At 43.5% G+C, this 26812-nt stretch overlaps 3 protein-coding genes across 5 annotated transcripts in view; all 3 read left to right on the top strand.

Moving 5' to 3' along the window:
* Positions 1–16595, top strand: part of osbpl9 (oxysterol binding protein-like 9) — a 48572-nt gene extending 31977 nt beyond the window's left edge. For all 3 annotated transcript variants that reach the window (XM_080878388.1, XM_080878390.1, XM_080878389.1), the window contains 25 exons: positions 985–1075; positions 1764–1868; positions 4441–4600; positions 4758–4870; positions 5012–5130; positions 5244–5329; positions 5417–5597; positions 5747–5831; positions 5989–6099; positions 6182–6245; positions 6336–6476; positions 6574–6652; positions 6747–6838; positions 6927–7062; positions 8404–12566; positions 13052–13148; positions 13359–13406; positions 13988–14019; positions 14211–14257; positions 14461–14485; positions 14671–14710; positions 15590–15641; positions 15926–15979; positions 16152–16182; positions 16384–16595. In XM_080878388.1, the coding sequence (XP_080734514.1) occupies positions 985–1075; positions 1764–1868; positions 4441–4600; positions 4758–4870; positions 5012–5130; positions 5244–5329; positions 5417–5597; positions 5747–5831; positions 5989–6099; positions 6182–6245; positions 6336–6476; positions 6574–6652; positions 6747–6838; positions 6927–7062; positions 8404–8478 (1638 nt within the window). In that variant the 3' untranslated portion in view covers positions 8479–12566; positions 13052–13148; positions 13359–13406; ... (6 more) ...; positions 16152–16182; positions 16384–16595. The remainder of the gene's footprint in view (positions 1–984; positions 1076–1763; positions 1869–4440; positions 4601–4757; positions 4871–5011; positions 5131–5243; positions 5330–5416; positions 5598–5746; positions 5832–5988; positions 6100–6181; positions 6246–6335; positions 6477–6573; positions 6653–6746; positions 6839–6926; positions 7063–8403; positions 12567–13051; positions 13149–13358; positions 13407–13987; positions 14020–14210; positions 14258–14460; positions 14486–14670; positions 14711–15589; positions 15642–15925; positions 15980–16151; positions 16183–16383) is intronic.
* Positions 16596–16809: 214 nt separating this feature from the next.
* Positions 16810–21128, top strand: tor3a (torsin family 3, member A). Its single transcript, XM_080878391.1, has 6 exons — positions 16810–17352; positions 17517–17639; positions 17923–18188; positions 18916–19091; positions 19462–19586; positions 20121–21128. Exons 1-6 carry the CDS (start codon positions 17187–17189, stop codon positions 20366–20368), a joined length of 1104 nt encoding a protein of 367 aa, XP_080734517.1. The 5' UTR covers positions 16810–17186; the 3' UTR covers positions 20369–21128.
* Positions 21129–22512: 1384 nt separating this feature from the next.
* On the top strand, positions 22513–26805 carry calr (calreticulin). Its single transcript, XM_080877421.1, has 9 exons — positions 22513–22780; positions 23382–23483; positions 23732–23935; positions 24049–24143; positions 24276–24485; positions 24627–24740; positions 24929–25072; positions 25298–25390; positions 25520–26805. The coding sequence occupies exons 1-9, from the start codon at positions 22687–22689 to the stop codon at positions 25742–25744; spliced, it is 1281 nt and encodes a 426-aa protein (XP_080733547.1). The 5' UTR covers positions 22513–22686; the 3' UTR covers positions 25745–26805.
* The last annotated feature ends 7 nt before the right edge of the window (positions 26806–26812 follow it).

Here is a 26812-nt window from a genome sequence, read left to right as displayed (position 1 = left end):
TGGAGATAGGAGGGCAAATCCTTGACCTCTGACTGTATCTTTTTTGTTTAGCGTTTAGATAAAGGTTTGTCAGTTATCTTGACCTATAAACGGAGAACAACAAGGTCAGTGTAATTCCTATAACTCAGTTCAGTAAAAACCTCACGTCACACCTCGGCCTAATCTCACAGCCGTAACACGAAGTCGCTGCGTTCCTGTTGAGCTCAGATTATCTCAAAATAGAGAAAAGGTGTAGAAGTCAGAAACTGCAGGTCAGGTTTGCGTTATAATGTCACTAAATGTTGTTTCCTGGCGGTGAGCTGTTGGGGAACGAGGGGCGAGATATTTTTGGTGTATCTCGTGTGGTTGCTGGTGTTCCTGTCAGATGGGTCGTTGGGGCTATGACCACATCGTGTCGACAGGCTGCTGTTTGTATGCATGCAGCGTTTGCCACGAATCAAGGCAGGCCTCTACAAATGATTACTACTGTAGTGTTTATTAACCCCCCCGACCCCCCCCCCCCCCCCCCCAGGCCTTTTTAAAGAAGAAACAGGCTGCTCAGATGTCAAGAGTCAACGTTAGCAGTTGTGTAGAGCTACTCCTAGCGTTTGCATGTCAAGCTGTGTTGTTGGTTTCATATTGATTGCATTAATTAAGCTTGGCAACGCCGCTCTTTCCAGGAAATCAAGTGCGAGGAAATTGATCTGCGCCAGCTGGATGGTGCATTGTTTAGTTCGCTCTTCACATAGGTACACCGAGTTGTGATCAGGTCATACTGTTCCCCTTCTGGGTTTGAGAGGATAAAGGAGCAGGTGGATCCTTGCAGAGTAGGACTGTTTCTGAACTAAAAGCCAAACTGCTTTCGATTTAGTTTTTTCTAAACCAGTAAGCAGTGTGTGTGTGTGTGTGTGTGTGTGTGTGTGTGAGAGATTGTTGCAGCAAAGCTCTGATGTCGTTTTTTGTTGTAAAGGGCATCGTTGTGTGTGTTTGTTTTTTTTCCTCCAGAGCACCATCAACCCAGTGGATGGGATCTACCAGCCCCCTCTGGACACTCCAGCGGTGAACACAATGCCAACACAGACAACACTACCCCCAGGTACATCTGCCTCCCCAACATGTGGCAGACATTTAAAAGTAACAGCTGTCACTTACTGTGTTGAGACATGCTGAGAGGTTGTTGGTGTTATATACTTAAAGGTGACAGCAGCTCCCCCTGTGGTTGGGATTGGAATCGCAGAACCGTTAGAGAAATGTGTCAAATCTGTCGATGTTCTGTCCTTGGATGACATTTGAAATTATGTTTCAGCTGCAACTGGAAACATGTTCTAGTGTGACAGTACCATCACCAGTATTGATAAATATTCTTAATAGTCTCTCAGTATTTGAAGGTAAACCTTCACACAGGGTTTAGCAGCATTATTCCCTCTCTTCTTCTCCTTCTTTTAAATTAAGGATCTGTGTTGAAGCAGATTCCTGTTTTGTGGGCTAATATGGTTTATCCACTCAACAAGAATCCTCACATGTCTTGACTGAACTCTGACTAAATCTTTGGCTATTTCAGTCAGATGACTATGACTAGACTAAAAAAAAAAGGCTATAAAATCAGCAGTGCGAAGTAGGCCGTTCTAATTTTGGTCTCTTATAATAGACTGTGTAATCCCCACTCACAGATGAAGCTTCTGTCTGCAGCGTCCTGCCACGTGGCATGAGATGCTGCTTTTAATGGGGTCTGGCTTCGTTTCGAGGCTTCGGCGCTAACTCTGCTTTCTCTCCGTTTGATGAAGACGCGTCTCAGGTGTGCAAATCAGACCAACGACCCTCCACGTTACCTGTTGGTCCCGTCGTCACAGTGATGGGCAGTCTGCAGACCCCGACTCCCAACAGCACAGGTGAATTCAATTCAGTGTCATGAACTGGACTAATTTTTGTGAAATGCTGAAATGGCTATATGTTATTGAAACGGGTTCCTCATACTGCCGAGCAGCCCAATCAGCAGGTTAGAGTCTGTTTAGTTATTTTGTTGTTGTTGTAGCTGTGTGATCTGTAAACTGCACACAACCTTTTTTAATGGTAAACAGTGGACAGAAGAATGTGTTTCCCTGAGGACATGGTAACCACAGGGAAACCAGGTATGATACTGACGATCTGTTGATGAAAAGTTCAAGCTTTCATACTCGGACTCTTCATACATTATCAGGAGTTAAGCAGCCAAACTTGGCACCCTGATGGGTTTTATTTAGATCGCTTGTTATGATGTTGTTTAGGAGCCACCAAACAATGGACTACAATCACATAGCAAACAGTACAGTAGCATGGACATGTAATAGTAGATTTAAGGTGATTTGGGTGAAATGTGTTTACATAATTTGATGCCACTGCCCCCCAGTGGCCAAAAAAGATCCTTTTTTTTTTCATTTCATTCTTGACCTTCAAACAATTACTTTAAATGACATTTAGTGCCGTCTTTGTCTATTTGTAGCAGGGCTGCCACAAACGATTTTGTTGATAGTCGATTAATCAGATCATCATCCATTGGACGTATAGCGTACAGCTTATTGCACCAGCAGCATCTGCTCTTATATAACTATCATTAGCTTACAGCTTGAAGTGTTTAAGGTGCTAACTAAAAATAAAGACAAGATGTTTATTAAATTTTAATGAAATTTGCAGATTGTTTCGGTGAAGTTTAATAAACTCCTTGCTATCTAAAATATAACAGGACACCGGAGTAAATTCTGGAGCATCTCACACTTCTGATAATCAGCTGTCTGCTTGACGTTTATTCAGCTGTGTAAAAACTATAACTTTAATCTCAGCCAAACCGATTTACTCAGGAACAAATAAAACACTGAAAAAAGCCAAACAATAACATTTTAAGTTATCTAAGTGACTCGTATATCATGTTTAACCGGAGTAGCGAAAGACGGCGGGGATCTAAAAATTATGTGCCGGGAGTCTGGTGTTTTTCGCCGGCTCTAGTGAGCCTTGAACCCGGGTTAGCTATCGAGCTGGTGGTTAACAGACGACGGAGCACTTTTACACAAATATGTGATGTCTTGATAAACCGAGCAGATATTAGTTTACACAGCTACATTCTTACCTGAAAATATGTTAAAAGTTTATTTTGTGACCCAGAAAGAGGAATAAGAGTGATATTAAAACTTAGGAGCTGCCGCCATTGTTGGAAACTGGAATTGGCTGAGCTATGAATTCTGGGATAGGTTGGGCCACGAAGGACACGCCCGACCCATCCTTCAAATCTGGGGAAAAGGAGGACATATTTGTCGGCCTTATTTGGAGGAGTCTTCGAATTTGCGAAGCCTTCGTCACGTCACTGTAACGTGATCGGCCTCCTAATGCGGCGTCCAAAGGATGCGGCCCCTGAATTTGGACACTAGTGATGTGCGGATCGATACTGAAATATCGATTCCTCAGATACCAGTCGTTTATGTTCTAGAATCATAAGACAATTAAAACAAACAATAAAACAGGACAACAAACAATAGGTAACAACACAACAAGCTAGACCAGCCAACTAGTTAGAATCAAAAGCCAAAGTAAAAAGATGAGTTTTAAGACGTGATTTAAAAGACTGGATCGACTCGGCAGTACGAACATGAACAGGGAGGTTATTCCAGAGGTGCCACGGATGCAAAGGCCCGGTCACCTCTCGACTTCATTCGAGACCCAGGTTGTGCTAGGAGCCTGTGATTGGACGATGTAAGTGCTCAGAAAGATAGCTGGGTGCTAAATTATTCAGAATTTTAAAAGTGAACAAAAGACTTTTAAAATCTATGCGATATTTAACAGGGACCCAATGTAGTTTGGTTAAAATTGGAGCGAATCGCTCATAGATTCTCGTACCTGTTAAAAGACGCGCAGCTGCATTTTGAATTAACTGAAGCCGGTAAAGAGAAGACTCTTAAATCCTGCTACTTATTCCTGCATCTTTAGGATCTTACAGTCGACCCGTCTATTAAATTTGTCATCGACATAATCGTGGCAGTCCTAATTTGTTTTACTGCAGTTTTACAGGTTACAGGTCGTTAACAAAAATGCTATTTTTAGGAGCATTTTGAGGCTCGTGTGTTTTGTTAAATGCGTGAAAGCGTGCCACTGAACGCAAGTTAAAATGAGCAGAAAGCAGACAGGCGGCATGCTTGAGAGTACTGTCAATACGCTCTGCAGAGAAAGTCTTCACTGTGTTAAGTCGGCTTATTGGTGCCGAGCACATCCTGCTGAACAGCAGAGCTGGGAAACGGGGGCTCCAGTCGAACAATATAATGTTGATTTCATCACCATGGCATCGTGTAGGGCAGGCGCCGGCGAGCTTCTGCATCAACAGAGGCCTTTTGGCTCCTCCTACCAAACAGACAGGCGGATGACAGATGTATGTATGAGTGGGCTGATGGCGTGAGGCACACCGTTCGATTACATTTTTTTCATGTGTGTGTTTTTTAGGGAGTGGCCCGTCAGGCCCCAGCAGCGGTGTCGCCTCCCCGGCTCACATCCCCCTCCCCTCACACTCGGTGCCAGACTTCTCCTACTCCTCCAGTGAGGACGAATTCTATGACGCCGATGAGTTTTACCAGAGCAACACTTCCCCCAAACACTGCATAGAGTGAGTACAGCAGCAAGAAATATTCTGCTTGGATTGAATAAAAATCCAACAGCATGAGCATTTGCAATCTGAGAAGTTTGCCTCTTGTTTTATATTTATTCTTTATCCCCTTTATCTCTATTGCTTCCTGCTTCCTTGCTCCTCCTCCTGCACCCAGTCCCTCAGGGCCTCCAGCTGCCTCGCCCCTTACTAACGAAGAAACTGCTCTGAAACGACCCAACACTACAGAGTCCCTCAACTCTTCGATGTCCAATGGCACCACAGACACGGGTAAAAAGGGAAATAATCACGAGACACCTGATCACATCGCAGCTGATTGTCCCTCACTGATTAAACTCTAAGCATGAGGCGTTATTTAAATCATATTTTACTACATGATGGTGAAATATGTGGCTCTGCTCTTGTCCTCAGACCAGTTTGACTGTCACGATGACCGTGACGACGACGGTGAAAGGGAGTCTGTGGAAGAGCACAAGAGCGTCATCATGCATTTGCTGTCTCAAGTTCGACTGGGCATGGACCTCACAAAGGTCAGGACCTCTTAGCGTCTTAGCCGCCCTAATTGTTCCGTCGCGGCGTTTCGCTCTCCAGCGCTGTCGGCGTAAGGTTTTCTTTTTTAACAACACTTCACTGTATTTCCCAGGTGGTCCTGCCTACCTTCATCCTAGAAAGAAGGTCTTTGTTAGAAATGTATGCAGATTTCTTTGCACACCCCGACTTATTTGTAAGGTACGTACCATTTCAGCTGTTTATCATCATGCACACTCTGGCATGAGGGTAGGCCGTCATTCAGTACTTGTTTCTTTTACTCGCTAGTATCGCTGAGCAGCCAGAGCCCAGGGAGCGGATGGTGCAGGTGGTGAGGTGGTACCTGTCGGCTTTCCATGCCGGAAGGAAAGGCTCAGTGGCCAAGAAACCGTACAACCCAATCCTAGGAGAAGTCTTCTACTGCCACTGGGATCTTCCCAGCGAGACAGAGGAGCCTTCGCCACCTACGGTGAGGCCGTTTGTCACTGCGGTCAAGTAGATTTTTGATCCAGTAATAATTTCAATTATTACTTTTACAAGTTCCTGAATCGTCGATCTGCAGTTCTAACCAAGAATCACAATCCTGCTCTCAATGTGCTTCGTTCTCGCACGTTTCAGGAGACGGTATCAGAAGGCCCGGTTCCCTGGGCTTCATCCAACAGCGTGTCTTTTGTGGCAGAGCAGGTCTCTCACCACCCGCCCAGTAAGTGTAAACACAGAATTGCTCATTACATGTAGATCCAGAAGGGTGTGGCGGAGGCTTTAGAAAAGTAAAAATGTTTGGGTTTTATTTTCTGCACGATCGCTGATGTGTTGCTGTTTTTGCACCACTAATTATTTCCTGCATTTTTCCCTTGTAGTTTCTGCGTTCTACGCCGAGTGCTTAAGTAGGAAGATCCAGTTCAACGCTCACATCTGGACTAAATCTAAGTTTCTGGGCATGTCCATAGGCGTCCACAACATCGGCCAAGGTACACTAAGCTCTGCCTTATATTCTCTGATGAGTGTGATTCAGTGAATCTTTGTGTTAAGTGACCTCTGGCCTCTCTCCAGGCTGCGTGTCATGTTTGGAGCACGATGAGCATTACATTCTCACCTTTCCTAACGGATATGGCAGGTAGGTGCCGTTAACGCGTCCCTGTGCTCGCCTGTGTCATCGCTCAGTCGGTCGTTACTTTGTTTCGCTGACCTACGCCTGTCTGTCCAGGTCGATCCTCACTGTGCCGTGGGTGGAGCTTGGTGGAGAGTGCAACATCTCCTGCTCCAAGTCGGGCTACAGCGCTAACATCGTGTTCCACACCAAACCCTTCTATGGTGGAAAGAAGCACAGAATCACTGCAGAGATCTTGTAAGAGCCATGTGGTTATATCACATTATTTAAGGATTGCTGAGAGTCTGCTCTTTAATACACAAGATGACATCTGGGTTTGGTTCCGTCCCTGCAGTTCACCAAACGACAAGAAGTCTTTCTGCTCCATTGAGGGAGAGTGGAACGGAGTCATGTATGCTAAATGGGCGACTGGAGTGAGTCCTTTGTTTTATTTACGTTACAAAATGTAGGAAATCACTACCTTAAATGAATTAATACGTGTGTGAACGTGTTTTCATATGTTTCTAGGAGAACACGGTGTTCATAGACACTAAGAAGATGGGCATCGTTAAGAAGAGAGTGAGGAAGCTGGAAGACCAGCTCGAGTACGAGTCTCGAAGGTGAGGAGAGGATCAGTGTCGGACCTCAGCCGTCTCACGGGATCCTTTAACTCTAAATGTTTGACTTTCAAACTTTTACCCCTTTTAGACTGTGGAAGGATGTGACTCTGAACCTGAAGATAAAAGACATCGATGCAGCGACAGAAGCCAAGCACCGGTTGGAGGAGAAACAGAGAGCTGAAGCCAGAGAGAGGAAGGAGAAGGAGCAGCAGTGGGAGACCAGGGTGAGGATTTCCTTAGCGTACCATGGGATCTGAGTATTATGGGCAATATAGCTTTAAAATTCTGTCAGGATATTTGGCTTGGCTCCAAAGTGTAGTGTTTTACACAAATGCATGTTAAAGGTTGCTGGTTTGATTCCAGCTTGAGACACAAATCACTTGTAGGCTGCATCAGAAAGAGCAACCAGACTAAAACGTGCAGAGCTACCCGCTGCAGGTACCAGGGAGCAGCTGAAAGTAGCTTCATTTCAAGGAAATGTACAACAATCATATTTATGACAATAAAAGGAAAATGCTGAGCAACATTTTATCTGTGAGTGCAGCTTTCAGGCAGCAGCAGCATTTATTAGTGCAAACAACACGAAGGACGCTTTCTATCCTTCTTTTCCAATGAGCTGCTGTCATCCATGACACACCACCCACTTAACGTGGAATCTATCGCCACAAAGCGTTATAGTGCAGCAGTAGTGACACAGCAATATATCCAGTGAGGTGGGGGTGGCTGTAGCTCAGGAGGTGGAGCAGGTCATCTACTTATCGGAAGGTTGGTGGTTTGATTTCATGCCAAACATCCTCGGGCAAGATGCTAACCCCAGGTTTCTCTCTGATGCAGCCATTGGAGTGCGAGTGTTAAGCATGGAATCAAGTGCTTGTATGACGGGTGCGACTGGGTGAATGAGGCATGTTGTATGTAGAGTAGAAAAGCATTATAGAAGAACCAGCTCATTGCACAAAACACACCCGGGTAATGTTTTCCGTGGAACGTTTAAGGAAAAGTAGCAACAACCGGATATTAGGTCAAGCTTTTTGACCAGACATCAGGAATTTCTATTCACCGTTTGATCCTCCTGACTTGTGGAGTGCAGCTAGTTAGCGGATGTGTTTGGGTCAGGCGTCACTATCTGCTAGTGTCCCCTGTTTTGTAGCCTGGTTATATTCAGCAGTCTGCTTTTTGTCTGCAGTGGTGAAACGAGGTTGTTACTAGTTTAGTGGAACAGTTTTCTTGCATCATTTGCAAAATCCCGTGCATGAGCACCGTGCATGAGCACCGTGCATGAGCACCGTGCATGAATCCTGCACTTTCCCAGAACCAAATAGCCATCAGAGGCTAACACGAGTCTCTCTCTGAGCTTGTGTCGTCGTCATGGACACTAAGGAAAGTAAACACACGGTGTATTTGACATATCGCAGCCATAACTGTCGTGGCAATGGAAGCGAAGCCTTCTCCGTACCGCAAACTTTAAATTCCACACATCTCAGAGAGATCAGTGACAACATTGTAATTTTACTTTCAGAAATACTTCAGATATCGAGTATAATTCTCATTGCTCTGTGTTTCTGTAGCTATTCCACGAGGACGGCGAGTGCTGGGTCTACGACGAGCCGCTATTAAAGAGATTAGCCTCCCAGAGGCACTGAGAAGAGCGCGCCGCACTCGGATGCATCAAGAATGCACACACAACAGAGTCTTCATAAGAACTCTTTTGCAGAAACCACTTGTTATTCAAGCCTTGGAATGACTGATGATTGAATCTCTACACTGCTTTGCATTTGACTGTAAAACAATATGGAAATGAATGAAAAGCATCAAAGATGTAACATGAATATTAGTAAAGCTCCTCTCCTTATTTGGTCAGTCTCTCATCCACCGATACCCGCCACCTGCCAACATGAGACTCAGCAGCACAGAGTGGAGAGGTCACGTGCCTCCCGCTCATCCACACCCTTCAGCAGCTCCACAGGATGAGCCAGAGCAACACTCCTTTCCTACATCTATAGTTTTTTGCTGGGGGGGTGGGGGTCTGTGGTCAATGGTGTTTGGCTCAAGTAATAGCACGAGAAATAAAACGGCGCTCTACATCTCAGGGAATCTGGTGACTGAGGAAAGAAAGCTGGTGCCCCCACCCAGAGTCTGACAGCCTTATAACGGTGGAACGGATGAATCTTAAAGGGGCGGGAGAGGAAAATCTCTGCTTGCCTGCAACTAGTTAGAACTGTTTATATATAGATATACATATGATGGATATATAAATATATATTCTTTTTTTATTTCTAATGCTCTTATTGTTTATTTTTCTTTGCGGCAATAGTGTAAAAACATATTTGAGGATCTGAATCTGAACCTTTACATCCTTAGGAGTCATTCCATTTAGCCTTTTAATGTTTCGTTCCCATTTCAGAGTTACCTTTGCCACCCATTTGGATCACTCTCGCTGTTCTGTGTCTCGAGTATTATCCAGAAACGAAGCCCTGCAGAAAGCCATAGCATCTAAACGCTGATTTCAGGAGTTGTGGCTGATTTCAAATATGCAATACTGATAGAAAAAACAAAGTTTGCCTGTGGGAGGACAAATTCTGTCCATTATGCCAAAAAAAAGGTTTAGAGAAAAGGCTGAAGGGACTTTTGTCTGGACAGAGACCAAAACAGTCTTCTGAGAAGGTTTTGAAGGCATTTATGAACAAATGATTGTTTACATACTTTTGTCTTTCTGGACAGCAGGTCCATGAAGAGGACGTAAAGCTCGAACTGAGTCTGTAAAGTCTGGTTTTGTTCCCGTTTTCCCTTCAGATCAGAGTGGGGCGCCTCGTTATTCGCTTGCACGTTGTCGGAGTGCGAAGAGCGAAAACGTGAGACGGCCTTTAAAAATACTGGTGCACTTTCATAGTGCTGCTACAGTCCAGACGTTGTTCTGCTGGTTGAATCTTCTGTTTTCCAAGTTTCAGAACCACATATTTATCCTGCTGTACACCCCCAGCTTTGTTGAACCATTCTTCTTTCTCTTATTTGCAGCTGCATCGGTTGGATCTGAATGCAATGGTAGTTGGATGAGATGAAAAATAAAAATATATTTATCTTTGCCTGAAAATGCGGTAGCAAGCTCACAACAGCCCCCCTGTTGACCCCCTTTTTTTAATCTTTGTGATTTGATTATTGTATCTCCTAAATATTTGGCCATTGTGTTCAGTGAGACCCTTTAAGCCATATATTCATGTATCTGGTGAAGGGATCTGCAGAGACGAGCATATAGTTGGTGCTGTATGCAAAACCAGCGAAACGCTTGTTGAATTGAATTCATCAGAATCAGACAAAAATGCCTTTTGAAAATAATCAACATGAAGGATTCTAAGAAATTTCTTTGTATTTTTTCCCCATGTTTTGTGTTTGTGGAGGCCTCGCCATTCATTTCAGTTCTGCTCAGTATTGCCTGATAGAGAGCAATCAAAACAAATGTATTTTTTATTTCCTTCTCATCATAACCATTGATTGTATCCAATTCTCCTGTTTATTGATGCAAAATATTAAATCTCCATGAGTTTACTCCTGTGAGCTTTTTGTCATGCTTCCCCTCAAATCACGCTGGTGCCGTGTTGGACCGCCTTTTCCTGTTTTGTGGGTAGATTCACCGAGGTGTGGGAAGCATTCCTCAAGGGACTTTGGTCCATATGGACATGATGGTATCACACAGTTGACGTGTGGCATTAACAAGGCATTTCCAGCTAAACACCTGCTGCTCACTGTGTTTTTTCTCTTTTTCAGTCGGACTCTAAACCCCAGAGATGTTTGGTTTACTTGAAGTGACACGAAGTCTGTTTATTCAGCCTCGTAGGTTATCAGGGGACTGCTTTTGAGCCTAGTGTACGTATCCTGTCACCTCCAGGATCAAATGTATAACTATTTATTAAACACCCAGCTATCAAAAATATCTGAGTTCTGTTGATTTTAGCAGTTTGATTAAACATTTTTTTTAAATTGCCCCTTTGGTGCACTTAGCGTGGTGGAAATGCTACACCCCGCTCCAGTCTATATTTGCGCACTCAGTTTGTTGACATCTTTTTATTCTCAGAAGAGCGCGGCCCTTCTTCCACCTCACTGCGCTCTTTATTGGCAGGGACTTCAAAAACACTTGTGCAAGTGTCGAGGGACTTTAAAAATAGAACCTGACACGAGGCGCGTCTGCGAGGTGGGACCTGCAGATTAAATAATAATGCAGGACACAGTGTGCCTGCAGGCTCCAGCAGGAGGAGGTTGTTCAAGAAAGTTACATTAATTTAAGAAGCAAACAGACTAATGTGAGGATTTTTTGGATCAGTCTGGGTACTTTGACTCCTACATTATGGAAAAATACGTTTTTCAATCCATAATAGTGAAAATTAACATTGGGATCTAAAATTTCACCTCAGTTAATGCAGATTTTTTACATATACCGGTCACCCTTGCTTTTCTATCTCAGCCTTTTAATAATAATTTTTTTAAAGGCTTTTTGATTACACTGTGTAACACAGTTTTAGTACCTGTGTACTTGTTTGTGCCTCAAAGAGGAAGCATGTGATAGAGAGGAACTGTGGTTCTGTATGAAGAGGGTGATGCAGTATGAAGAAAAGAAAAGTCCTGTTTCTCTTCATTAAGTATCCTGGTAAACGGTGGGCTTGCAAGCCCAGAGAGTGTCTGGCTGATCCTGAACCACTGAAAAACTCTGCCATCTATGATGGTACACAAGATGATTTACATGTGGTTGCTAAAAAGAGACTAAACATATGGCACCAACAGCCTGTAGGGTGAGAAGATGAAACAGTAAGACAAATAATACAGAGGTGATTATGTCAAAAACACCAGGGAATAGGTAACTGTCTTGGTTACAGGTATGGTATGCAGAACCAACAGAATGTTAAATGCTAAACATTCAGAGAAGTTAGTCTCTCTCAATATTCATTATCAGATAGGAGTGAGATGGGTTCAAGGCAGGGGGTGATGCTGCTCTCAGCCCCTTCTTGTTTACGGTGGTGGTGGACAGGTTGACAGATGAGGCCAGGCAGGAGTCTCAAGGACTCTCATGTTCACAGACACTGTGATCTGTAGTGAGAGTAGGCAGCAGGTGGAGGTGAGCCTGGAGAAGTAGAGGCATGGATGAGTTTAAATACCTGGGGTCAACCATCCAAAGCAACAAACAACAGAGGTGAAGAAGAGAGTGCATTCAGGGTGGAGTGGGTAGAGGCGAGTATCAGGGGTGATTTGTGACAGAAAGGGAAGGTTTACAAGCTACTAGTGAGACCTGTGATGATGGAGACGGCAGCACAGGAGGTGGAGTGGAAGGTAGTGGAGTTAAAGATAGTGTTGAGGTTGAACAGTTGAACCTGAGCTGGTTTGGACCTGTGCAGACCTGTGCGGAGGAACCGTGGATACACGACAGATGTTGAATGTGGAGCTAGCTCCATCCATTCCCTGTGAAGGTGGAAATGCAGATGCAGGTGGTTGGTGTGACAGAAGAGGAGAGAAGTCCTAAAGGGAGCAGCTGAACAATTACAAATGAATCAAAGCAGAGTTTTTTCAGGGCACAAGTATTCAGTTAAAATACAAAAACATGTCGCACACGTTGCGCGTTCACAGACCGACTCGTCCAGCAGGGGCGCTGCTCAGCCAGCCATGTTTTTCCCATCAGGCTGTGCGGTAGCTTCTATAAAAGCGCCTCGCGCCCGCTTCTCTGCCTCATTCCTCGGACGACTTACTGGTGAGTTGGTTGGGGTTTTTCCAGCTTTAGTGTTTGTCTCGTGGTTTTTGACTTTATTGTACGCCCGCAGTAATAACTGTTAACCTATCATGTAGGTAACGTTGTACTCGGTGGCATTTTTAAGTGGAAGCTCTTTAGAGCTAATAAGCGTTAGCCTAGCAGGCCTCATCCACGTGCAACAGATCGCGTGTTGGCCTGCGGCTCGTTAGCTCCTGTTTTAAAAGCAGCCTCGGTGCAGTTTAGTCCCGCTTACATATGATGACATAATGTTGCTAGGGACATCTGAGTCGATGTGAAGTAAAGGCAACATTCCTGACAAGACGGGGCAAAGGCTGTGAGAAACTGTGGGCCGGTTAGCTTAGCTGCACGGCTCCTGCTGCTGGCCATGCAGCGTATTTAGTGGGTGTATATAACTTTGTGTTAAGTTATGAGGATTTTAATTAAAAATGTTAACCTTCCTGTCGTGTTTGGGTTAAATCTGACAGATTAACAACTTAAAACACTCAAAAATACAGACGGCTCTTCAAAGATGAAGGATCACGATGCTCATCCTGACTTCTCGACATCAGCAGATGCTTGATGGTAAGGAATTCTGCTTTAAACCCTGAATTTTTAGTTATTTTTTTATTTTGTTTCCCTAAATGGACGTCGGTGATGATTTAAAGTGTAAGAGTAGTGGACAGAAGTGATTTCTGAGCATTTTCTACACTGAGACTTCCATATATAGTTTTTCCTTTGAGTTTCTTGCTTTTCCCATTCATTGTAATAGTCCTAACAAGAGTGTTTCTACAGGTGCTGTGAAAGCCCAGAGATGTGACTGGTCTGTAGGGGACTGAGGAGGTGAGGATGAGTGTTTGCAGAGGAAACTTGTGCTTCTCTAAGGTGTTCGCTGTGGAGAGACTACACTTGCTCTTAAATCAAACTATAATGATAAAATTCCTAAAGCTGAAATTGAAGGTGCCTTTTTAATTGCTTGGGTGCGGGGCCATATTTACAAATATTTCAAACCTAAGTATTAATAACCCCAGTGTGCCTTTGCATGGATAAACTAATATTTGCATGTAAAACTAATGGGGATATTACTGCTTTCATTTGACTGGCAAAGTGTGATTTGTACACAATGTACAACAAATGAACAGGAAATCTATTTTAAATGAAAATGTTAAATATTTGGCCACAACACTGACTTGTAACGCTGTTCCTGGAGTCCTGATCCACACGTGTAGTTTTCTCTGCTAACACCTCAGGGAAGCATCAGTCTTTGCCATAAATTTGTGCTCCTGTGATGACACTTATTTGCTACTCTTGAGAAGATGTGATGATACTCCAACCACCAAGTTGTATTATCTGAGGCACTACTTACTCCCAACCTGTGAGCTTAAAAGTTTATATCATTTTAATCACTTTATTTTTACCCACAGGTGTCCTCAGGTCCGAGTCCTATCGCTAACAGGTAATGGATGTAAATTCTTGATCATGTGTTACCATAAGAAACTGTTAATGATGACTTTTGTTTTTAAAACGATGGGAATCTCTCTGAAAAAGAGTGAAAGAGGACTTTTTTCTGATGCAGTTAAAACTATATTACATACATGAATGTTTAAAATTTGGACTCTTCAACGATGCGTCTCTCGTGCTTTGCAGACGGTCCTGATGTTGGATCCAGATGTGCATTCTTGGATCAGCTGCAGGTAGGTTTTTTCTTTGAGGAGCCGGCCTGTAAAAATAAAACTGTTTCGATGCAATGATGAGTGCATAGTTCAGCAGATTAAACTGTGAAGAATTACTGTTGTCTTTCGCTCCTAGCTGATGTGTCGGCCTCTGCAACCTTTGACGGTCACTGGGTTTGAGTTCTTTCTAAACTTATATATTTAATTTATTTATTTTTTTTCAGGAGTCCCACAAAAGGCAAAGTGGAGGTGAGTTGAAATCCTGCTCTACGTTTCTTTTAATGAAGCTCGATGCAGTGATGAGTGCATAGTTCAACAGATTAAACTATGAAGAATAACTATCGTCTTTCGCTCCTAGCTGAGCATCAACTTATGTAGTCCCACAATCACTGATGTGTTTAAAACAAAGTGATAATCTAGTTCTTTCTCTTCAGATGTGAACACCTTGCTGTCTGACTCGTTGCTGCTCTGCTGGTAAGCATTAAATCTCAAACACTGCAGCGGGGATGTCACAGTACCACAAACCTGATGCTCTGCACCAATAGAACTACACATGTCAATACAGTTGATGGACAAAATGACCATTCACACACTGACATGGTGGCAGATAATTTATCTCAAATAACACTTTTAACAAGGCACAGACTAAATTGCATAGTGTGGTAATTACACATTTATAGACTTGTTATACAAAAGGATAAGCATGACTAGAATTACCACAGCAAACCATTTAACCTATGAAATAACAGCCGTCTCAATGGTAACATCATCAGGATGATGCCTTGAATTAAAACTTGCTCAGCTTTAAGTCTTTGAAGTTTTAAGTGCTTTGTTAACTTGTGGTGCTTGGACTGTATGAAACTGCATCATTCTTTGATCGCTTACTCCACCTAAAAAGTGTAAAGTACATCATTCATAGCAAAATACGAACTCTGCCATATGAGTTTAAGCGGAGCTATTATGGCGGCTGCATAAATGGTCCTTTTCCACAGGTAGTGTTTCCTGTGCTGTTGGATTTCCTCTAATATGTAAGAATGTATCTAGAAATATGGCAGCTTAGTACATACACTGCCTGCAGTACCAAAGAAAAGCACGTGATCTCCGATTTTTTTTTTTTTTTTTTTTTTTTTTTTTTTTATTTTTTTTTTTTGGTATCAAATGTTAGCGTTAGGTATCATTTCTGGTGACATCCCTGCACAGCAGCTAACAGCTTTCAGATGTGATGAGTTTGAATCAGGTCGCTGATCCAGTTGAGGATAATTTGTAACAGACTCTGATCTGGATTTTTAATGTTGGGGGAAAAAAGTGAGCATGGTTCTGTAAATTTACCCGAAACTTAATTTGTTTTTACAGAACGAGCGGGCTCGCGACTCATCACCATTCAGAAGATGATTAAACACTCATGGTGAGTATGAAATCGTGTCATTTTTAGCTCCTCAGACCCAGAATGGGCCCCGTGCTGTTGAGGTTTATAGAGCTGGGTCTGAAGGAGCCACTTGCATATTTTCTGGGATCACTTTCTTGCAGTAAAGATCATTTGATCCTTGTAGTCTGGCCTGTGTGATGACAAAGTACAGACTGACTTTAAACCATGGAGTCTGTTTATTAGCTCTAGCTGACCAGGTCAGCGTTGACTCCTTCATCTTTGCAGTTGATGTGCATGTTTGACTGATGCTCTCATATCTTCAGGTTGTTCTGTGTGAGGGATGGAGACCCAGTGTGGACCACACCAGAGTGACTGAGGTGAGAAAACTGACTTAAAAGTGCACGATGGTCATAAGGGGTTCAGTGATGTTACAACAAATGTCTGACCTGAACACTCATGTGGACAGTCTGTCACTGAGCAACCCAGTGAATAAAATATGAATCAGCCAGTCGCTGACTTGTAATAAGGTTTTTCATTCTTCTTTTTCAGATGGGGGGGAAAAGTTCAAGTTCTTTACCTGGTGAGTGTTTTTGTCCAGTCCTGAATCACAATTATTTAAGGTGGCCACAAGACTAGTGATGATCTGATTTTGCCAGATGACTTAAGCTGATTATAACCCTTACCGTTCCATTTTTTTCTGAGGTCATGTGGTCATTAACTGCTAGTTAACTCTTCTGTTAGTAGTCTGTACTTGTATTTTAATGATTTCTTCTCTACACAGGTGTGAAGCCTCAGACACTGAAGCACAATCAAGCACAAGTCTGTCACTTCATAATAAATCTAAATGGTGCTGTTTCCTCAAAAGCTGGAAAGTGATGTTGACAGATTTTCACCTGCAGGAATCGGTGTTCAGACCCTGCTCGTGCTATTATGTCTGGATTGTGACCTGATCCTGTTTACTTCAATTTGTAACAATAAAATATTTGTTATTGACTCATTTGTGTGCATCTGTTTTTCTCCTCCCTTTCTCGATGGGTGACGTGTATGAGCGCCAAATGAACTGATCTTATATTACTAAACCAGTTGTGCAAACAGTGGAGTAGTAAAGTCTAATGACACAACTATGAAAAGTAAATAAGATTGAGAACAAGTGTACGACTTTTCGACGGAAGTGACGTTATGTAATGGAAAGGAGTTCGATTTGGTCACTTGCTGACCTCCCAAAGGCGGGAATATCTAGCTGGCGTTGCTGACCGTGGGTTGTTTGTGGACACGCAAGCCTCTTACCTCGGTAGCGTGACATTTGCCGTATGGCGTTGCAGTACAGGCTTCGCTCCCATTTAAAATGGCTCCAATCAAATTTGACGTGAGCAGTAGGGAATGGGGTAGTAACCGCCCGCCCGCGGCAAACCGCACAACAAGCGCCCCTCTTTGGCTTCAGCAGGGAGACGTTGTCGGGGGCGGGGAGGGGTATCCCAGTCAAAGCAGGCCGCCGGTGGACCACCGCGTTCAGATAAATGGGAGAGCAGAAACGGGGCTTCGTGTTCAGTGTCGTTTGGACCGCTTCACGTCAGCCTGTTCGCGATGTCTGCGCGGTGCTTTCTCCTGCTGCTCTGGGCTGTCTCGGCACAGGCCGACTTCTTCCATTTCGATAGCATTAGCAACGTCTCTACTTACTATTTTAATTATATTTATTGCAATATCTGGGAGGGGGAGTGTCAGCCCAATCAGGATGATGCCACCCAGCAAGGTAAGAGATGGTAAAAGAAATTAAAACCATTTTATAACGAAAGCGCTCATTTCGCAAGCTACATCGTGCCTCGTGCGCATTTTGCAATATTTTTATTTTTACGATTCGTTATTACACTGTTACAAACACGGACTTCTCTCGCCCTGCTCTTGTGATGCGAGCAGTTCCTACCAGGGATATCTGGGCAGGGTTTCCTCAGGACTACATGAGCCTGCTGCATCAGTGGTACTGTAGCCTGGGTCAGTGCTGCGAGTCCGGAGACTGCAGGATAACCAACAACATCACAGGTATCGCACTGCTGCTCTGTGGCTGCCCGCTTTGCCCCAAGCGTGTGTTGGTCGTTTCCCCTCATTATTCTTTGTAATCGTCTGTTTGTGAATTCACCCAACACTGCACACAGTTACTCATCATCTGATAAGGGCTTTAGCTTCAGTGCCTGATGCAGCCCTTTAACAACTTTACGTTTTATTGGCTATATCACATATTTTAAAAGTAGACATTTTAACACAGAGCACTTTATTCATATTTGCCGGTGCCTTTAAAATCAAAAATCTATGGTCTCATGTGCAGGTCTAGCAAGAGACCTTCAGACGAAGCTCCACGGGCAACATCTGGCTCAGTCCGTGGTTCTGAAAGCCATCCAGGGTTTCATCAACAACCCCGAGTCCAACAAGCCCCTGACGCTCTCCTTCCACGGCTGGTCCGGCACAGGCAAGAACTTTGTGGCCCGGATCATTGCTGATAACTTGTACCGGGACGGGGTGAAGAGCGAGTGTGTCCGTTTGTTCATCGCCCCGTTCCACTTCCCGCACGCCAGGCTGGTGGACACGTACAAGGTGAGCCCACTTGGCACAGCGATGGCCGTCCTGTGCCAGGAACATGTACCTGTGTTCTCTGGACGCTGCTTTGCTTACATAGATATTTATTCTGTGTTGTAATTCATCATAAGAGTGATAGCAGTCATGGTTTGGACAGATGCTTTAAGTCAACACTGATGCTGCGACACAAATACTCAGAGAAATGGATGTTTGGAACCTGGCGTTTGTCCAACCGGGTCAGAGGTGCCAGCTCAGTCTCATTTGAGCGCATTTTTTCACAGTCACTGCAGCTGATTTCAAAATTGTGTTTACATAGCATTAATACATGGTGCATAGTACAGAGCTATCCAAATATAAATAGGTATATGCAGTTCACGGGATAACCTCTACCCTCATGCCCTCAAGTCTGCAAAGTGTGCAAATGTGGACTTTAACGTGTCTACGTGTTGTAGTACAGCCTCCCACTGAACCTCTGTGGCATATAACAGGGCTAATTCTTTTAAAGAACTTTTACCAACAATGGCACATTTATATATTCGTTTAAAAAGATTAAAACATTCTAGATAAATGTCGGCTGTTGGTTTAAGTTATCTCAGTTTGTAATATTTTATGCCCAGTTTAGTATCTTTATATATCAAGCTTGAAAGGAAATAATAATCAGCTTTTGTCAGATCTGAAATGTTATAAAATGATAATAATGTTTGACTTATGTTTTTTTTTTTTTTTTTTTTTGCCTGAAATCCAGGGTCAGCTGAGAGAAGCAATTCGAGACATGGTGCTGCGCTGCCCTCAGACTCTGTTCATCTTCGATGAGGCTGAAAAGCTTCATCCGGGCCTCATCGACGCAATCAAGCCCTTCATGGATCACTATGACAACGTAGATGGGGTCAGCTACCGCAGGGCCATCTTCCTCTTCCTCAGGTTAGCTGACTGTTTCAGGCACAGTTTGATGAAGCTGTAAAGCTCTCTGTGCACTTCCTGTCCAGATAGCCTGGCAGCTCATCAGTGGTGAAGGATGAGCTGTATGGATTTTTCATGTTTTCAATTCCTCAAGTCAGATTTGTCCTGACTAACAGTCTGTTCAGTCAAAAATAGAAAAAGCCGTTTTTCACTCAACAGTTATGGTTCAGAGATGTGAGTGAATTACTGGCCATCTTTGAACTGTGATCATTTATCTAAGAGCAACTTGTATTAAAGAAACTTTGCTGCCAAACCAGAAAGAATCGAGTCTCCCTGAGAAGCTCAGCAGCTGTAGACATATAATGTTGTGTTTTTGCTGTTGTCACTGCAGTAACATTGGTGGTGCAACAATCAACGACGTGGCGCTGGACTTCTGGCACTCTGGCCAGAATCGAGAGGACATCGGTATGGAAGACCTGGAGCATCGGCTGCGAGCTGAGACTATGGAGTCTCAAGGTGAGCAGTAAAGTTTTTGTAAAGGTTGCCTGGTGGGTTTTCTTAAGCTTTGAGCCTTTTTTTAAGCCATTAAGTTACTCGGGTGTTCTGGTTGCTCAGTGGCTTGAAATTATTTGCTGAAAGCCGCTAAAGTAATATAAAAACAGCTTAGACCAGCATAGTGTTACCCATGGGTTAGTGAGGTCCTATTGTGAAGCCTCATCTTTGAATCTGGTACTCATGAGTGAGGGGTGGATTTTGTACACTTACTGGTTAACAACTTCATTACTCACGTGGTTAATCACATGTTAAAACATACCATGTTTATGTTTCTGGTTACAAAATTAGCAGGAAAGTGATGACCGAGGTCACAGACCACCTCAGGAATTGCCCCCCTGCTGACCAAAGAATCAGTACACTGGCTTTATTTTTCATACCTGGAAGAAAACTGCATGAATGCCATCTTTTATATACAGCGTATGATAAAAAAGAACCAAAACACATTGTTAAAACGTTAAATATGTTTCTATTTCCTGTTTTGTTTTAATATCCCAGGTGGCTTTGCTCAGAGTGAGCTGATGTCTGGTCACCTGATTGACTTCTTTGTGCCCTTTCTGCCCCTGGAGTACCGTCACATTAAGCTCTGTGCACGGGACGCATACGCAGCACGAGGTCTGGAAACAGATGAAGCCACGCTGGATGAGGTGGCCAAGGCAATGCTGTATGTTCCCAAAGAGGAGAGACTGTTCTCAGCCCAAGGATGCAAGTCCATACCTCAGAGGATCAACTTCTTTCTTCCCTAGAGCGAGGAGGAAACAGAGAGACAGACCTGGAGGTGTAAGATTGCTTTACCAGCCCATCTGCATACAGAGCCACAGAGATGTGTCTTCTTTGCTCTGCACTGCATACTTCCCCCTCCCCCCACAGATGCAACATGTGTCTGTCCAGGTCCCGTCACAGAAGGCCAGACATCAGGGCAGATCCAGGGTTAGAGGGCAGAGCAGCGTGACCCAGCCTGCAGAGATGGGCAGCATCACAGGAAGTGTGGCTGCTCTTCTTCACCTGCCTGGTTTGAATCCTGTCAAGACGAAGGGGTGAAGAAGATGGTGTCTGTGCAGAGTATGGCGCAGAGGGAGACTTTTTTTTCCTTTTCACTATTTATATCTAATCCCCTCGGCCAAAGTCTGACTCGCACTGTTGTTTGTGTTCATATGAGTTTGTAATTCATGTGTTACTAGTGGCATGTCAAACATTGTGGTTATATCAGCACAGATTATTTATTAATATCATTTGTGCCATATTTGAACATTTTACTGGACCAGATTAGTTTCGTGGAGTACTCTAAATGTGCACTTATTTTATTTTGTTAGATTTTTTTTATTCTTTTTAAAATGAACGTGCAAGGACCAGTGGTGATGGAAGTGTTACTTGAAGCTCTTACTGTGAAGGACTTTGTCTCTAAAGCATTGGACCTCTGGAAACTCACCCTTTTACATACTTGTGTTTTATAAAAACATTTTATAGGTTTTACTGTACTGTTACTTAATATACAGTTGTTACTTAGTGGTGTGCTTTACTCTTTTGTTGGTATAATTCATCTATCATCAACACAGTCTGCTTCAAAGCTGAGGGTCACATCACAATAAGAACACAGAGAGAACCTGTCAGACACGGTTTAAAGAAATAAAAACCTGGTAAACAACAATCGTCATCGATTTCAGTGATTTGACTCCACATTAATGTTCGAATTTGAATATGGCAGGCAGGGCAGCACCTGGGACCCAGTCGAGAAAACTACCTTAGAGGGCCCTCCTCTATGTTACACTGGGTACTTATATTGACAGGATTACAGTAAAGTGGACTAGAGGAAAGCCTGTATTTTTATGCTTTATACATTTTTATTACATTTTCAGTTGTGCAAATATTGACACAGTAATTTTACACTCTACAATGTTTTGATAGATGCTGGGAACTAAATTACTTGTTCTTGCTCCCTATGAACGTGTTGACTTTGCTGAATGCAAGGCCCGAGAGATGAAGTTTGTTTAAAGGTTTGAAACATTGGTACCAGTCATATGTTCAAAATAAGCACTCGTCAGTATGTGAGTGTGTGATATATGTAGAAAACAAATTGTTGAATGAGGAATTCTATAAATCAGTGTGCTTGTTATAAGCTTGCCCATCGAGTAAGTCTGCGAGGACCTGTGGCTTTTTGTAGCTTGCACATATTACAGGTGTCTTTATGTTACATTAGCAAGGCTGAATCTATTTTGGGCTTGTGTGTGTGTTTGTAGGCTTTAAGTAAATTTGTCCGCTGACCCAACCCCCGACTGCGGTTGTTATCCGTGGTGCTGGTTACAAGCTGCACTGATGCCATTGATATGTCTTATTATTGCTATATGCTATGCTGTGTTTGTTCTGGTACAATGTGGAGGTAAGGACACCCCCCCCCCAAAAGATCTGCCCTGGGACCTATTACAGAGTTGTTACGCCTGTGATGTATATTTCTGTGGAATCTCCTGTGTTTAGTTTAGTTTACATAAGGCAAGAAAATCACGCCTGAGGTGATATAGATATGCTGCACGAGATCAGGCGTGAAAACATTTGTTAAGAATGTAAAAAATTATTTATTTTTATAGAAAATTATTTTTTTCCTACCGATTCGAATTATTTCATTTATTTTTTTAGATGTATATTTATATGTAGTTGATGTTGTTTAGCTTTAGTTATACTCGTGTTGTTACTGATATTGCATTTTCCCCTTGCATGTGATTCACCCACGGCGCATCATCCTTCCTTTGGGCGTGTATCAGGCAAACGCGTGGTCTGCTCCCCTTGGCTGCAGAAAGTATTCGTCCGGATTCTCTGTCCTCTGATTGGCTTTAAGCGGTAGCGCTTCCTTATTGAGGTTAGCAACCGTCGTCCAATCAGATTCAGACATCTGTTCCGAGGCGAGAGGAGAGAAGCGGCAGCGTCTCGGTGGCTCTCACTGTAGCATCACTGTATGGGGATACCGCACTGACAGACAACGCTGCTTCGCCTTATTTAGAGAAAATCTTTCTACACGGGCATTTTTATTTGTAATTGGTTCGTTTTTGACCGGCTGCTTCAGCTCGTCGCCATGACAGCACTGTGCCTGCTTTTGATGGCCGTGTCGGCTGCATCTGTACTGGCCGAGTCCACAGTTTATTTCCGCGAGCAATTTGAAGACGGCGGTGAGCGCTTTCACACAACATTACACAGATAGGATTGAAGTGCTTGCTTTTCTTTGTTGCTGCTGTACATGCTTGAGATGCTGTGGTGCTGACTGAGATGGATGATGGCTATTTTTCATGTCCGCATATCGGCGTGGATTGTTACGGTTATTTCTCATGATTTTACCGCAATTTGTGGAATACATCGTCAGCTGATTAGTCTAGAAGACCAACCGATCACTCATCCATTCATTGATTTATTCATATTCCCTGCTTTATGTTTCCCAGCCCTCAAAGCTATTATCACACCCCGTCTGCCTCCCCCCTCCCCCCACTGCTGCACATCTCTCCCCTGGTCATTCACTGCTACCCTCCTTCTCCCAGCTGTCCTGTTCTTTCATCTGTGAAGGCGGTCACAAAATCCCGCAGTATGCCCCCCACCCACACGCACACACACACGCACACACACACGCACACACACACACACACACACACACACACACGCATATACACACACACACACACACACACACACACTCTGTATCGAAGGCTGGATTAACAGAGTTTTGTGAGTCTTGTCTTGGTGATTGCTGGGCAGCTGACTCTGAACCTGTTTGTGCAGATGCCTGGATGAGTCGCTGGGTGGAATCCAAGCACAAGTCCGATTATGGGAAGTTTGTCCTGACTGCTGGGAAATTCTACGGTGATGAAGAGAAAGACAAAGGTAAGCAGGAAGGCGCTGATATGTGTTGCATAATTACACTGTACTACCCTGTCAGACACCTGCTGTCAGAGGCGCGTGTTTGCTTCCTCGTGGAGCTCTGCCTGTATCAACACGGCTGTCTTCCTCCTCTCTGTTCTTCAACTTGAGAACAGAGCATCAAATTAACCCGTACTGTTTCATTAAGACAGAACAGGAGTACTCGCTGGTTTAGCTTGATCTTCCCTGCAGTAACACCGTTGTTTCTGCAGGTCTGCAGACGAGCCAGGATGCCCGTTTTTATGCACTGTCAGCCCGTTTTGATGACTTCAGCAACAAGGGCCAGCCTTTAGTCATACAGTTCTCCGTGAAACACGAGCAGAGCATCGACTGTGGCGGAGGCTACATTAAACTGTTTCCCTCCGAGCTCAACCAGGAGGACATGCATGGAGACTCTGTCTACAACATCATGTTTGGTAAGTGGACCAAAGGATGGTGTGTTAAATGGTATTGCTTTTGTTGGATAAACAGAGCAGTGTTTGCTACACACAGACATTCACTGTCACTTTGTATTTGTGGGCTCGTTCAGGTCCTGATATTTGCGGCCCTGGCACAAAGAAAGTTCACGTGATCTTCAACTACAAAGGCAAGAACCACCTGATCAACAAGGACATCCGGTGCAAGGTGACGCATGGGAAAGCTAGTTCTAATAAAAAGCACCACAATATAAGGACGCATGAGCTTAAACAATTAAAAATAAACTACATGGTAATATGCTGTTAGTTGCATGTATTGACCTTTTTTTCTGCCCTGCAGGATGATGAGTACACCCACTTGTACACACTGGTCGTCAACCCTGACAACACTTATGAGGTTAAGATAGACAATAAGAAGGTGGAATCTGGCAATCTGGAGGATGACTGGGACTTCCTGCCTCCCAAAAAAATCAAGGACCCCGAGGCCAAAAAGCCAGAGGACTGGGATGACAGGGAGAAGATTCCTGACCCTGACGATAAGAAACCTGAGGTCAGTGTGACCTGGCATTCTTTCAGGGCATCACTTTAATGATAGTACTTGTCTCACGTGTGCAACACTGTTTCAATTTTTTAAAAGTTTTGATAGGTTGATCGTGTTTCAAATGTTTTGTTGTTTTTGTTTTCATTGCAGGACTGGGACAAACCAGAGAACATCCCAGATCCTGATGCCAAGAAGCCCGATGACTGGGATGATGAGATGGATGGAGAGTGGGAGCCACCGATGGTCACGAACCCTGAATACAAGGTGCATATCCAGTGATTCTAACTCTTCATGCAGTCAGTATTTATTCTGTGCTATTTTTCTGAGCTTTGCACATCAGCGAGCTTCCTACAATAGGATTGGAATATTATCCAAAAATATTTACTCTGTTTACACTGTCAGCCGCTTTGTGTTTTAACCCCAGTTTCTCTGTGTGTGTTTGCTGTCCGCAGGGTGAGTGGAAGCCCAGAGAGATTGACAACCCTGCCTACAAGGGCAAGTGGATCCACCCTGAGATTGACAACCCCGAGTACACGGCCGATTCTGAGATCTATAAATACGACAGCGTCGGGGTGATTGGGCTCGACTTGTGGCAGGTAAGCTGGATGTGTATTTACATCTTAATGCATAATGAAATTTATTGAAATATTTTAAAACTATTTACACTGATCCAGCAATTTGGTTACTTGCTCTGTATTGTGTGAGCTGCTGGGAAAACTATGCATGTTTTCCCAGGAAGAAACTCTTTGAGTTTGTGATTGTGCTTGTTTTCTTTAAAGATTTGATAACAAAATATGCGTTGCCCTTGTGTCTGGCTGCAGGTCAAGTCTGGGACTATCTTTGACAACTTTCTAATCACAAACGATCCAAACCTGGCAGAGGAAGTTGGCAACGACACATGGGGCAAAACTAAGGTATGCTCGTTTTAGCCCTGTACCCTGTAATCCTAATTCTAATTTCACGTCAGTGTCAACACTAATAAAAAGGAATGAGCTTTTCATATAGGTTGATATATTTATTTTCATTGTTCGCATTTTCTCCAGGATGCTGAGAAGAAGATGAAGGAAAGCCAAGAGGAAGACGAGAGAAAGAAGCGCGAGGAGGAGAACAAGAAGAGGAGAGAAGAGGCAAAGGAGGAGGATGAGGAGGAAGAAGAGAAGGAGGAGGAGGACGAAGAGGAGGAGGAAGGGGAAGAGCACGAGGAAGAGGAGGAGGAGGAAGAAGAGGAGGAGGAAGGCACAGACTCTAACCTCAAGGATGAGTTATAAACTCAAGAACTGCTCAGACTGTGTCAGTGGGCCGTTGGAATAAGGCTGGAGACTGAGACCCTGACGACTGACACCCCGGGGTGGGGGCTGGGTGGGAAGGGCTTTTTCCATTTCTTTGTTTACAAAGCAAGGTGATCGGTCAGAAAAGGGCAATTAAATGTTCTGTTTCTTGTTTCCATGTGCTACTACTACTATTATAATGATGATTATTAAACGAGGACTAGTTATAAGCATAATTAATGTCAAATGAATGTCAAAACCAGACATTTTAACACAAACGTGTGAATTGTCATTTACATTTTACAAAATCTGGGTTGTTATGAAGTGTAATATTGTGATGAGATGAGAAGTTTTATTTGGTATGGAGGCTTTGGTACCAGCAAAACGTTTGGTTTACCTCACGTGTTTTGTTTGCCTTTCATTTTTTATTTTTGTACATTTTTCTTTCTCTCATTCCTGTCGGGCTGGAAGGATTAGATAGGATTTGATGTTGTCATCCAGGTTATTTTGCCTTCTTCTGTTTCCACTATCTGATTCAAACGAGGATTGTTGGCACGGCAACCAGAGTGCAGTAGGACTAACACTACATTTGACAACCTGATCAAAAGTGAAAAAAAGAAAACAAATCAGTCTGCAGTGGGATGGTAACATGAGGTGCTTTAAGATGAAGTCCCTTGCATAGTTTTGTACTGTATAGGTAACACTTTTTCCACTTCAGTGCACATACTATAGTCTCGTGTGTCTAAATAAGCTCTACTCAAACTTAGGATGTACATTAAGACCACCCCAGTAGCAGAACATTTGGGCGTTTGGTACGCACACACTTTAGGTTTCCTCGCCGTTTGTGTATACGTCTCGTTTCCTGATTTTTGATTCCAAGTTTTCTGCACTGCTGTACCCCAACACACTGTCCCAACAGTCTGACAGAGGCTCCTTTTGTAAAAGACATTTTGTACTAATGGTAGTAAATGAAGTGGGGCGATTTTTGTGTTGCTGTGTAAAATAAAAACAAAGGCAGGTGATCTGTCCAATAAAACAGCCAGAAGAAAACAATGAAAAGATCCTTGT

This window comes from Rhamphochromis sp. 'chilingali' (assembly GCF_963969265.1).
Source record: "Rhamphochromis sp. 'chilingali' genome assembly, chromosome: 3".
NCBI lineage: Eukaryota > Metazoa > Chordata > Actinopteri > Cichliformes > Cichlidae > Rhamphochromis > Rhamphochromis sp. 'chilingali'.
The sequence above is the reverse complement of the archived record's forward strand: the minus strand, read 5'-3'. Positions and strand labels throughout refer to the sequence as shown.

Coding starts and splice junctions, on each gene's coding strand:
- tor3a (XM_080878391.1), top strand. CDS start 17,187: ATGTCTGCGCGGTGCTTTCTCCTGCTGCTCTGGGCTGTCTCGGCACAG. Junction 17,353..17,516: donor GGATGATGCCACCCAGCAAG/GTAAGAGATGGT, acceptor TGATGCGAGCAG/TTCCTACCAGGGATATCTGG. Junction 18,189..18,915: donor GGCTGGTGGACACGTACAAG/GTGAGCCCACTT, acceptor CCTGAAATCCAG/GGTCAGCTGAGAGAAGCAAT.
- calr (XM_080877421.1), top strand. CDS start 22,687: ATGACAGCACTGTGCCTGCTTTTGATGGCCGTGTCGGCTGCATCTGTA. Junction 24,486..24,626: donor CTGACGATAAGAAACCTGAG/GTCAGTGTGACC, acceptor TTTTCATTGCAG/GACTGGGACAAACCAGAGAA. Junction 25,073..25,297: donor TTGGGCTCGACTTGTGGCAG/GTAAGCTGGATG, acceptor GTCTGGCTGCAG/GTCAAGTCTGGGACTATCTT.